The 13,857-nt window shown below is 42.4% G+C and overlaps 1 protein-coding gene across 3 annotated transcripts in view; it reads right to left on the bottom strand.

The window, feature by feature from the left end:
- PRPSAP2 (phosphoribosyl pyrophosphate synthetase-associated protein 2) overlaps positions 1-13,857 on the bottom strand; it is a 56,073-nt gene that overhangs the window by 36,246 nt on the left and 5,970 nt on the right. For all 3 annotated transcript variants that reach the window (XM_011973422.1, XM_011973424.1, XM_011973423.1), the window contains exons 2-3: positions 12,430-12,545; positions 6,518-6,573 (exon numbers count right to left, since the gene is read on the bottom strand). In XM_011973422.1, coding sequence (XP_011828812.1) covers positions 6,518-6,573; positions 12,430-12,545 — 172 coding nt within the window. The remainder of the gene's footprint in view (positions 1-6,517; positions 6,574-12,429; positions 12,546-13,857) is intronic.

The raw sequence follows: 13,857 nt of genomic DNA, 5'->3' as shown, positions 1-13,857 counted from the left end.
TCAAAAAAAAAAAAAAAAAATTAAGCGATACCCAAAGAAATGAAATATTTATTTAGGCATAAATATAACAAAATAATGGGCTGGAAGTGATGGCTCATGCCTGCAATCCCAACACTGGGAGGCTGAGCCTAGGTGTTAGAGACCAGCCTAGGCAACACAGTCAGACCCCTGTCTGTATCAAAAAAAAAAAATGTATTTTTTAATTAGCCAGGCATAGTGATGCGCACCTATAGTCCTAGCTACTTAGGAGGCTGAAATGAAAGGACTGCCATTAGCCCAAAAATTCAAGGCTGTAGTGAGCTGTGATGGCACCAGTGCACTCCAGCCTGGGTAAACACAGCAAGACTTTGTCTCTTTTAAAAAAAAAAAAAAAAAAAGTACACATCTATATGGGGAAAACTCTGATGACAGAAATCAAAGACGAATTTTTAAAAAATGATATCCCATGTTCATGGATAGGAAGACTCAATATTGTCAATATGCCAGTTCTTCCCAATTTGATCTACAGATTTAATGCAAATCCCAATCCAAATCCCAACAAGTTATTTTGTAGATTTCAAAAAACTGATTCTGAAGTTTATATGGAGAGGCAAAAGACCCAGAATAGCCTACACAATATTGAAGAACGAAGTTGGAGGTGTGACAATACCCAACTTGAAGACTATTAAGACTGGGCGTGGTGGCTCATACCTGTAATCCCAGCACTTTGGGAGACTGAGGCAAGTGGATCATGAGGTCAGGAGTTCAAGACTGGCCTGGCTAAGATGGTGAAACCCCATCTCTACTAAAACTACAAAAATTAGCTGGGCATGGCGGCAGGTACCTGTAATCCCAGCTACTCGGGAGGCTGAGGCACAGAACTGCTTGAAACCAGGAGGCGGAGGTTGCAGTAAGCTGAGATTGTGCCACTGCACTCCAGTCTGGGCAACAGAGCGAGACTCCATCTCCAAAAAAAAAAAAGACTATTGAAAAGCTATAGAGGGCCGGGTGCAGTGGCTCACGCCTATAATCCCAACACTTTGGGAAGCTGAGGCAGGCGGATCACCTGAGGTCAGGAGTTCGATACCAGCCTGACCAACATGGAGAAACCCCATCTCTACTAAAAATACAAAATTAGATAGGCGTGGTGGCTCATGCCTGTAATCCCAGCTAGTCAGAAGGCTGAGGCAGGAGAATCACTTGAACTCAGGAGGTAGAGGTTGTGGGGTGAGCCGAAGTCGTGCCACTGTAACCCAACCTGGGCAACAGGAACGAAACTCCGTCTCAAAAGAAAAAAAAGCTATAGAGGGCCGAACGTGGTGGCTCACACCTATAATCCCAGCACTTTGGGAGACCAAGGTGGGTGGATCACCTGAGGTCAGAAGATCAGGTTGGTCACCAGCCTGATCAACATAGCGAAACACCATCTCTACTAATTAGCCAGGTGAAGTGGTGCACGTCTGTAATCCCAGCTACTTGGGAGGCTGAGGCAGTAGAGTAGCTTGAACCTGGGAGGCAAAGGTTGCAGTGAGCTGAGATTGTGCAGCCTGAGAAACAAGAGTGAAACTCCGTCTCAAAAAAAATAAAAAAGCTATGGTGGCTGGGTGCGGTGGCTCACGCCTGTAATCCCAATACTTTGGGAGGATCACTTGAGGTCAAGATCACTTGAGGTCAGGAGTTGGAGACCAGCCTGGTCAACATGGCGAAACCCCGTCTCTACTAAAAACACAAAAATTAGCCAGGCATAGTGGTGCACACCTGTAAGCCCGGCTACTCGGGAGGCTGAGGCACAAGAATGGCTTGAACCCAGGAGGTGGAGGTTGCAGTGAGCTGAGATCAAGCAACTGTACTCCAGCCTAGGTAACAGAGACTCAGTCTTAAAAAAAAAAAAAAAAGCTATAGTAATCAAGACAGTGTGGGATTGGTGAAAGAACAGACAAATATATAAATGGAACAAAACAGAGAGCTCAGAAATAGACCTACATAAATATTGTCAACTGATCTTTGATGAAAGAGCAAAGGCAATATAATGGAGAAAAGGTAGTCTTTCAACAAATGGTGCTGGAATAACTGCACCTCCACATGCTCAGAATGAAGCTGGATGCCCATCTTACTCCATATACACATATTAACTCAAAATGATCAAAGACCAGCCAGGCACAGTGGCTCATGCCTGTAATCTCAGCGTTTTGGGAGGCCAAGGCAGGTGGATCACTTGAAGTCAGGAGTTTGAGACTAGCCTGACGAACATGGTGAAACTCTGTCTTTACTAAAAATACAAAAATTAGCCAGGCGTGGTGGCACACACCTGTAATCTCAGCTACTAAAGAGGCTGAGGCAGGAGAATTGCTTGAACCCAGGAGCTGGAGGTTGTAGTGGGCCAAGATCATGTCACTGCACTTGAGCTTGGGCAACAGAGCAAGACTCTGGACTCTGTCTCAAAAATAAATAAATAAATAAATAAATAAAATACCAAATACCTAAATATAAGAGCAAAAACTAAAATCATTAGGAGACAATACAGGGGTAAATTTCATGACCTCAGATTTGGCAATGGACTCTTCTTTTTTTTTTTTTTTTGAGACAGGATCTGGCTGTGTCAATCAGACTGAAAGGCAGTGGTGCAATCACAGCTCACTGTAGCCTTGACCTCCTGGGCTCTAGCAATCCTCCCACCTCAGCCACCCAAGTAGCTAGAACCACAGATACATGCCACCACATCCAGTTAATATTTTTTTTCCCCTTAGAAATGAGGTCTCACTATATTGCCCTGGCTAGTCTCAAATTTCTGGGCTCAAGTGATCCTCCTGCCTCAGCCTCCCAAAGTGCTGAGATTACAGAAGTGAGCCACTGCACCTGGCCAATGGATTCTTAGATATGACATCAGAAGCAGAGGCAATAACAAACAAAAAACATAAACTGATTTGGGAAGCCAAGGCAGGCGGATCATGAGGTCGAGAGTTCAAGACCAGCCTGGCCAACATGGTGAAACCCCATCTCTACTAAAAATACAAAAAATTAGCCAGGTGTAGTGGCGGGCACCTGTAATCCCAGCTGCTCAGGAGGCTGAGGCAGGAGAATTACTTGTAGCCAGGAGGTAGAAGTTGCAGTGAGCCGAGACCATGCCACTGCACTCCAGCCTGGGCAACAGACCGAGACTCCGTCTCAAAAAAAAAAAAAAAAAAAAAGATAAATTGAACTTTGCCAATATTGAAACCTGTTAGTGTGAAAGAACACTATCAAGACAGTGAAAAGACAATCTGCAGAAAGAGAGAAAATATCTGCAAATCATGTATCTAACAAGGGTTTAGTATGTAGAATATATAAAGAATGCTTATAACTCAACAAAAAGACAACCCAATTATTAAAAGGGCAAAGGGTGTTAACAGGCATTTCTCCAAATATATACAAATGGCCAAAAAGCACATAAAAATATACTCAACAGCTGGGCATGGTGGCGCATACTTGTAATCCCAGCTACTCAGGAGGTTGAAGCAGGAGAATCGCTTAAACCTGGGAGGCAGAGGTTGCAGTGAGCTGAGATTGTGCCACTGCACTCCAGCCTAGGCAACAGAGCAAGACTCTGTCTCAAAAAAAAAAAAAAAAATATATATATATATATAAAAAAATATATATATACACACACGCGCATATATATACACACACATATACGTGTATATACATATATACACACATATATGTACCTATATATACATACACATATATACGTATATACTCAACAGGCTGAGGAAGAAGGATTGATTGAGCCCAAGAGTTTGAGCCCAGCCTGAGCAACATAGTGAGACCCTGTCTCATTAAAATAGAAAAAGATACTCAACATCATCAATCATTAGGGAAAATGCAAATGAAAACCACAATAAGGTACCATTTCACACCCACTAGGATGATTATAATGAAAAAAATCAGAGAATTAAGTGTCAGTGAGGATGCAGAGAAGTTGGAACCCTCATACTCTGCTGGTGGGAATGTAAAATGGGCAGCTGCAGTGGAAAAGAGACTGGTAGTTCCTCAAAACATAAACGAAACTGCCATATGACCCAGCAATTCCAATCCTAATATATATCCACAAGAAATGAAAAATGAAAATTTATGCCCACACAAAAACTAATCCATGAATGATCATAGGAGTACTATTCATAATAGCCAAAAGGTTAAAAAAAAAAAAGTGTCCATCAACAGATGAATGGATAAACAAACCAGCATACACATACAATGCAACATTACTCAGCCATCAAAAGGACTGAGGTACTGGCCAACCGCGGTGGCTCACGCCTGTAATCCCAGCACTCTGCGAGGTTGAGGTGGGCAGATGATGAGGTCAGGAGTTCAAGATCAGCCTGACTAACATGGTGAAACCCCATCTCTACTAAAAATACAAAAATTACCCAGGTGTGGTGGCATGCACCTGTAATTCCAGCTACTTGGGAGGCTGAGGCAGGAGAATCGCTTGAACCCAGGAGGTTGCAGTGAGCTGAGATCGCACCACTGCACTCCAGTTTGGGCAACAGAGCAAGACTCTGTCTCGAACAACAACAATAACTCTGTCTCGAACAAAAACAAAAACCACTGAGATACTACATGCTACACCACAGATGAACCTTGAAAACTGCTAAGTGAAAGAAACCAGACACAAAAGGCCACATAGTGTGGCTGCCAAGGGACAGAAGGTGAAGGGATAAGGAATGATTGCTGAATGGGTACTAGGTGTTTTTCTGGGATGACAAAAATGTTCTGAAAATAGAGCTAAGTGGTGGTTACACAACATTGCGAATGCACTAAATGCCAGTGAATTCTATACTTTAAAATGATTGTTTGTGTATTATGTGATTTTTCATCTAAATTTTTTTAAAGCATGTATATCAGAGAAAAATTACCAAGTAAAGTTAATTCAGCCTTTGAACAAATGTTTGAAAAAGTTATTTGAAATGTTTACCTTCTAAAATTGAATCTGTTTCTTACAATTTAATCAAATGGACAAGAGGAGACCAGGTGATACAACTTCTTGAAGGACACGTGGGTGAACACAGGCCTGGCTGGGTTGGGAAAGTCAGCCACAAGAACACAGCCATGTAATGGTTTTATCTCAAATGCCCATTTATTTTATTTAATATACTAAGTCTACATATTAAAGTGCTATTCTTAATTTATAATATCCAATGACCTATGAGAAATACTTTTGAAATCAATAGCTTACTGTATGCAAGTTCTCCTCCATCCTTCAATACTGCTAGCCCACGGGCCCAGGATGGAGGGACCCTACACTTTCTTTCATTCCACAGGACTCAACAACAATCCAGCGAACAAAGGTATTCAACTGAAAAATAACTTTAAAAGGGCTTTTTTAGAAAAAAGGCTTTATTCCTACAAGTGATTTTGTTCTTTCCCTCTCCAATTGAGTGGCTTCTCCACAAAATACTGGTATATGAAATCCTCTCACCAATATACAATTTTAAGTATGCATTAGTGACACATCAGTTACTCCAGGTTACGTGTAACTCACTCTACTGACTCTCAAGGCTGCCCCTTTGGTACACCTCAGGTTGTATCAATTTTGCCAAATGTCACCTTTAACATATACAAATAACTGACCTCTCAGATGGATAAAATTCTGTTAATCAATTTCTGAGTTCCTCAAATAAGGGGCAGTAAACAACTACAAAGTTGTCTGCTAGTACTGTAAATATTCACCAGTACTGTAAATGCCAGACTCAAAGATTAACATGTGATTGTCAATCTGGGTCTGGGGAAAACACTAGATCGCATTCCCCAGACCTGGATTGCTTTGGTCAAGAAATATGATTGAGGTCAGGCGCGGTGGCTCATGCCTATAATCCCAGCACTTTGGGAAGCTAAGGCGGGTGGGAGCCTCAGTAGTTCAAGACCGGCCTGGATAACATGGCAAAACTCTGTTTCTACTATTAAAAATAAAAATAAAAATAAAAATAAGAACAAGGCCTGGTGTGGTGGCTCACGCCTGTAATCCCAGCACTATGGGAGGCTGAGGCGGGTGGATCACCTGAAGTCAGGAGTTTGAGACCAGCCTGACCAACATGGTGAAACCCCATCTCTACTAAAAATACAAACATTAGCCAGGCATGGTGGTGCACGCCTGTAATCCCAGCTACTTGGGAGGCTGAGGCAGGAGAATCACTTGAATCCAGGAGGTGGAGGTTGTGGTGAGCCGAGATCACGCCACTGCACTCCAGCTCGGGCAACAAGAGCAAAACTGCATCTCAAAAGATAAATAAAAATAATAAAAAGAAATAAAATAAAGTGTAAGTAGAAGATAACTTAAGAAATATATCTGCCAATTATACAGCGGGATTGGAAAAAAGAAGAGAGTAAATTAAAATGTTTACTTAATAAATGGAGTTGACAGAACAATCTTAAAACACATTGAAGAAAAATAAGAGATATCACTGGGAACCACTGAAGTTCAAACTAGAATGCCTGGAACTCATCAGGGATACAATCCTTAGAAGTAGATCCAGAAAGAGGTTGTGAGATTCCCACCTACCTCTTCGCCGATGCTGGAGACTTGGCCACGATTACTGCATTCCTGTAATCTGGGATCTGTGACAGACAAGAAGTCAGATATTACTGCATGTCAACAAAAAGGAAAATTCCAACAGACCCAAAAATGCTTGGTTAGTTGAAAGTTTTCTAAAAAAAGAAAAAGTTCAAAGTAAAATTCTTCTTTGGAAAACGAAGAAAGGAACCTGTCTACGAAAAAATATTACTAACGTGTGAGCCACACAGACTTCTTTTAGGAAAAAAGCAGGGATAATTGGTGATTAGCTCATATCTCTGCCAGCAAATACTAATAATGCAGTGTAAAGATGTTTCTATGTATCTAGTCAATAAGATTCCTAATTACATGCAATTTCAAAGTACAAGGATATCCAGCTCGATCTGAGTACAAGCTGTCAAATTCCAAATTAGTGCAGTCCAAACAAATGGCTATTTAACATATCGCAGTCATAACATGTTGAAGCAACCAATTTGTTAAAGGATAATCAGCCCAGCACTATTTTAAAAAAATATATTAACTATATTCTCATTGTTTTGTTTTCAATTACACCAGTGAATTTTAATATGAGCAGTTAATAACATCTAGCACCATGTATAAAACAATGCCTACCATATAACAAGCACTGAATAATAACTACTTAGCAAATGAACAAAAAAATGATTAATTTGAATAATCTAGTACAGTTGCAGCCGGCATAATCACATGTCTCAGCTGTATCTACAGGAAAGCCTAATTTATCCAACACTCTCAGGAAGTAAGGCAGTAAAATATATTTCCATTTGGGCACTTTCATTATTTTTGCTGGCAGTCTTTCTAAACTTTTTCATGTACTTCCTTGTCTCATCAAACATTACCAAACCCAGTCAAGGAAAGATAGAACCAAGAAAACAGTTAATAATAATTAAAGGACCTAAAAGAAAAGACTCTAACAAAAACAAGTCTACTGTCTCTACAGAGGTTAAAACGGAAAATTATATACAACAAGAAAGAACAAGTTATTATGAAAAAGAACCACAAATAAATCTAGGAGGAGGAAGTTATTATGGTCTAAAGAAACCCAGTAGCTGGCTGGCTTAACAGTAGAATAAACACAACTGTAAGAACAAACCAGGGAAGACCAAGCCAAGGAATTTCCCCAGAATGCTATATATAAGTATGCAAAAAGTAAAATAAGTTTTTAAAAGTTATAGAGACTAGATCCAAAATTTTCAGGACTTAATAGTTCCCAAAGGAAAATAATAAAAGAAATAGAAGGGATGAAATACTTAACAGATTCAAAAAAAATTCCCAAAGACGGCCAGGCGTGGTGGCTCATGCCCATAATCCCAGCACTTTGGGAGGCCAAGGCGGGCAGAACATCTGAGCCAAGACCAGCGTGGCCAGCATGGTGAAACCCCCTCTCTACTAAAAATGCAAAACAAAATTAGCCAGGCGTGGTGGTGCACACTTGTAATCCAGCTACTCAGGAGGCTGAGGCAGGAGAATCGTTTGAACCATTTAAAATGTCTCCAGAAAGAATTACTATGATTCTTTTCATTAAATTTTTCACTAAAATGAAAAATTATCAAGTCGGGCATGGTGGCTCACACTTGTAATCTCAGCACTCTGGGAGGCTGAGGTGGGTGGATGACCTGAGGTCAGGAGTTCAAGACCAGCCTGACCAACATGGAGAAACCCCCTCTCTACTACAAATACAAAATTAGCCGGGCATGGTGACCCATGCCTGTAATCCCAGCTACTCGGGAGGCTGAGGCAGGAGAATCGCTTGAACCTGGGAGGCAGAGGTTGTGGTGAGCCGAGATCGTGCCATTGCACTCCAGCCTGGGTAAAAAGAGCAAAACTCTGTCTCAAAAAAAAGAAAAGAAAAATTATCGTATATGCAGAAAGACACAGGAAGGAACCATCAGGGTGTAATTTGATATTCATGAATCAAATATTTATCACTGGAAAAATGATACAATTCCACATTTTCTTGCAAGGAATAATCAAATGCTTTATGAAACTTAAGAAAGGAAGATCCCTACCAGTAGGTGAAACTGTGAAAAGGACTGAACTGGAAAAGGACTGCCTGACACATCCCCAGCAATGCAGCGGAAGGCAGCAGACACTGACAGATGCCCTCAGAATAGATGGCAAAAGTTGGCCAGGCGCGGTGGCTCACACCTATAATCCCAGCACTTTGGGAGGCCGAGGCAGGCGATCACTAGGTCAGGAGACTGAGACCATCCTGGCTAACACGGTGAAACCCGTCTCTACTAAAAATACAAAAAAATTAGCTAGGCATGGTGGTAGGTGCCTGTAGTCCCAGCTACTGGGGAGGCTGAAGCAGGAAAATGGCATGAACCCGGGTGGTGGAGCTTGCAGTGAGCCGAGATCATGTCACTACACTCTAGCCTGGGCGACAGAGCGAGACTACGTCTCAAAAAAAAAAAAAAAAAAAAAAGATGGCAAAAGTTTCAAGGCAACGAGCATCCTAGTACCAGAATGTTCCTTCTAACTCTGGCAGAAGGTGCTTAAATTCCAGTGACAAACACAAGAGATAAAGTATGAGCTACCAGAGATGAAAGTGTCAGCATCAAAACCTGCAGAATAGGATCACTAAGTGACAAGAAGGCACGGTGCCACAGTATAATTAGCAATGTTTTCTTCTTTCTTGGTGACATAAAATAATGTAAGCTTGGACTGACAGCACCTTAGATTCAGTGAAACATGAATATCTATCCCCTGCTTTAAGAGACTCTAACACATAAAAACAAGAGAGACAAGATACATATACTATAAAAAAGCAATACAGGCCAGCTGTGGTAGCTCATGCCTGTAATACCAGTACTTTGGGAAGCTGAGGCAGGCAGATCTCTGGAGTTCAGAAGTTCAAGACCAGCCTGGCCAACACCGTGAAACGCTATCTCTACTAAAAATACAACAATTAGGCCGAGCGTGGTGGCTCATGCCTGTAATCCCAGCACTTTGGGAGGCAAAGGTGGGCAGATCACCTGAGGTTGGGAGTTCGAGACCAGCCTAACCAACATGGAGAAACCCTGTCTCTACTAAAAATACAAAATTAGCCAGGTGTGGTGGTGCATGCCTGTAATCCCAGCTACTCGGGAGGCTGAGGCAGGAGAATCGCTTGAACCCGGGAGGCGGAGATTGCTGTGAGCCAAGATTGTGTTCCAGCCTGAGTGACAAAGAGAGACTCTGTCTCCAAAAAAAAAAAAAAAGAAAAAGCAATACGACAAAAATTCCTTTTTAACACCAAGTTCCCATACATTAATTTTTTTTTTTTTTTTTTTAAGACAGAATCTCATTCTGTCGCCCAGGTCATGGCTCAATGCAGCCTCGACCACCTGGACAACTTCGACCTCCCAGGCTCAAGCAATCCTCCCACTTCTCGTCCCTCCTGAGTAGCTGGGACTACAGGCATGCACCACCACACCTGGTTAATTTTTGTAGTTTTTGTGGAGACAGGGTTTTGCCATATTGCCAAGGATGGTCTTGAACTCCTGGACTAAACTGATGCAACCTCCTCAGCCTCTCAAAGTGCTGGGATTATAGGTGTGGGCCACCACACCCAGCCCTGACTTCTCAACAATGAAACTAAAATGGGGATTTTTTCAAGTAGAAGGCAGTGTCACCCTGAGGTAGAAGCCTGCACTACAGGCAATGACTAGGCTTAGGCTTCCAGCCTGACCTTGCAACCAGCACAAGGGTGCCCCAGCCTTCGTTCTTTAGGCTCACCCGCTGGGCATCCCTCAAGAGGTGCAATTGCCATTTGTGCCTTGAGACTGGCACACAACATGCCTGTGTCTTGAATGGAAACATCCCCTAAAACCACAAGATGTCGACAGCAACCCATATAAGCCTATAGCGACTGCTCTATTTCTTCCAAAATGACAGGTTTCTCCGCATGGCTGGTTGCTAACTGAACCACGTTCAATGCTCACCCTCTCACTCTCTCTCTGCCTAAACCTCTTCATCCTTCCCTATCAAGACATTTGCCAATTTTATCTCACCATCTCTCTCAACTGAGAATAATATTCAGGTAAAATTAGGGCAGGCACAGAGTTTGAGACCAGCCTGGGAAACATAGCAAGATTCTAACTCTGGAAATATTTTTTTTTTAATTAGCTAGGTGTAGTGGCACACCTCTAATCTCAGTTACTCAGGAGACTGAGGTGGGAGAAATCTCTTGAGCCCAGGAGTTCAAGGTTGCAGTGAACTATCATGGCACCACAGCACTCCAGCCTGGGTGACAGGGAAAGACCCTATCTCAAAGAACAACAAAAAAAATTTTCAGGCAAAATTAAAGTCTCTATTGTTTTTTGAATTTGTTAGAGTATTTTTGTTTTCTTTTTTGTTTTTGATGAGACAGAGTCTCACTCTGTCACCCAGGCAGGAGTGCCATGGCACAATCCTGGCTCACTGCAACCTCCACCTCCCAGGTTCAAGCAATTCTCCTGCCTCAGCCTCCCAAGTAACTGGGATTACAGGCGCCCACCACCATATCCAGCTAATTATGTATTTTTAGTAGAGACGAAGTTTCACCATATTGGCTAGGCTGGTCTGAACTCCTGACCTCAAGTGATCCACCCGCCTCGGACTCCCAAAGTGCTGGGATTATAGGCGTGAGCCACTGCGCCTGGACTAGAGTTTTTATGTTTCTTGTGTGTAACTTTAAAGAAAAACAAAGCAGAATATTTTACATTTTTCCCTTTCAAAAATACTTAAATTCATTTTCTCTATAAGGACTTACATCAATTGCTGGAGAATGGGGAAGCCTTGTATTCTTACCAGAAAGAAGTTCCTCAGAAACCTATAAACTGCCATCTTTTAAATAAAGTACTGTAAAAAGAAGCTCTCTAGAAAAGTTATTAAAGAGAGAAATAATTTATGTAAGAAAAACAGCTAAGGCCAGGTGCGGTGGCTCATGCCTGTAATCCCAGTACTTCGGGAGGCCGAGGCGGGCGGATCACGAGGTCAGGAGTTCAAGACCAGCCTGGCCAACAGGCTGAAACCCCATCTCTACTAAAGATACAAAAACTTAGCCAGGGGTGGTAGTGCATGCCTGTAATCCAGCTACTCGGGAGGCTGAGGTAGGAGAATTGCTTGAACCTGGGAGGCGGAGGTTTCAGTGGGCCGAGATCACGCCATTGCACTCCCGCCTGGGCGTGACAGGGTGAGACTCCATCTCAAAAAAACAAAAAAGGAAAGAAAAACAGCTAAAAGCAAAATAGCTAAGTACAATATCAATTAACATTTTAAAAGCTTTCTTAAATAGCAAGTCACAAAAATGCTAACTCATATCAAAGAAAAACAAATGTAACCCCAGGATGCAAGGATGGTAATAAACCACATTAATAGAATGAAGGGAAAAAACATGATCATCTCCACTGATACAGAAAAAGCATTGGACAAATTCAACACTGCTTCGGGACAGTGGTTCCCTAGGGTGTAAGGAGGCAGGGGAGAGGAGAGAGAAGGAGCCCACGAGCAGCTCTAAGTCATTCTGGTGATTCTAGTTTTCCTGCTGGGAGGGGGGGATCATGGATGCTGACTATTATAACTAGGTGGACAGACAGACAGGATGGATAGATGGATATATAAAACAGAACCAGGACCAAGCATAGACTAGTAATGAGAGTGAATTACTCATTACAATCATATCTAGTCCAATTCTAGGTACTTGAGGTCCAAAAGAAAAAGCAATTTTAAGAGCTTAACTAAAGAAACAAACTGCAGATTCAGAATTCTAAAATATGCTGGATTATATCTATAAAGTATAATGGTACTTTAGGTAGAATACACCAAGTTTTAACCCTTTAGGGATATCCTAAGGAAATGGAAATACATCTTTCAACCTTAATCAGAATGTTAAAATAAAAAAGTTTGAGCTAGCTCACCTCTTCTTGAATATACTGTAATAAGAAGGGAGATGCTCTTAAATTGTCAACAGGAATATTGAAGAAGCCCTGAATTTCCTTCTGGTGTAAATCCATAGTAATAAGATGAGTTAGACCTTTGAAAATAAAGCAGACACAAGCAATAAATAGTTTTATTTTCTTTTTTTTTAAGATGGGATCTCACTCTGTTACCCAGGCTGCAGTGCAGTAGCATGATAATAGCTAACTGCAGCCTTGAACTCCCAGGCTCAAGCAATCTTCTCACCTCGGCCTTGAAAGTAGCTGGGAATACAGGTGCATGCCACCACGCCCAGCTAATTCTGTATTTTTAGTAGAGATGGGGTTTCATCATATTGGCCAGGCTGGTCTTGAACTCCTGACCTCAAGTAATCCTCCTGCCTCAGCCTCCCAAAGTGCTGGGAATACAGGCATGAGCCACTGCACCCAGCCTATAAATAGTTTAAAAACAAGTTGCACTGTACGAAATAGGTACTACATAAAATACTATATATAACAAGTTACTATTAAAAAATTGTTCTCTGCGGGGTGCTGTGGCTCACACCTGTAATCCCAGCACTTTGGGAGGGCGAAGCGGGCAGATTACAAGGTCAGGAGTTCAAGACCAGCATGACCAATATGAAGAAATGCTGTCTCTACTAAAAATACAAAAATTAGCTGGGTGTGGTGGCGTGTGCCTATAGTCCCAGCTACTTGGGAGGTTGAGGCAGAAGAATCACTTGAACTCGGGAGGCAGAGGTTGCAGTGGGCCACAATCGTGCCACTGCACTCCAGCCTGGGTGACATAGTGAGACTCTGTCTCAAAAAAAAAAAAAATTGGTCTCATGATCAGGCACCGGCTCACACCTGTAATCCCAGCACTTTGGAAGGCCAAGGCTGACAAACTGCTTGAGCTCAGGAGTTTGAGACCAGCCTGGGCAACATGGCAAAATCCCGTCTCTACAAAAACTACAAAAATTAGCCAGGCATGGTGGTGCACGCCTGTAGTCCCAGCTACTCAGGAGGCTAAGGTGGGAGAATCACTTCAGTCCATAAGGTCAGGGCTGCAAGTGGGCTGAGATCAAGCCACTGCATTCCAGTCTGGGTGATAGAGTGAGACCTTGTCTCAAAAAAAGAAAAAATAAGGCTGGGCACAGTGGTTCACACCTGTAATCCCAGCACTTTGGGAGACTGAGGCGGGTAGATCACCTGAAGTCAGAGTTGGGGATCAGCCTGGCCAACATGGTGAAACCTTGTCTCTACTAAAAATACAAAAATTAGCCAGGCATGGTGGCGTATGCCCATAATGCCAGCTACTCAGGAGGCTGAGGCAGGAGAATCACTTGACTGAGGGGCTGAGGTTGCAGTGAGCCAAGATTGCACCATTTCATTCCAGCCTGGGCGAAAGGGGGAGGCTCGGTCTCAAAAAAA

Source organism: Mandrillus leucophaeus, unplaced genomic scaffold (genome assembly GCF_000951045.1).
Source record: "Mandrillus leucophaeus isolate KB7577 unplaced genomic scaffold, Mleu.le_1.0 Scaffold1372, whole genome shotgun sequence".
Lineage (NCBI taxonomy): Eukaryota > Metazoa > Chordata > Mammalia > Primates > Cercopithecidae > Mandrillus > Mandrillus leucophaeus.
Note: the sequence above shows the minus strand (reverse complement) of the source record. Positions and strands in the feature narration are given on the sequence as shown.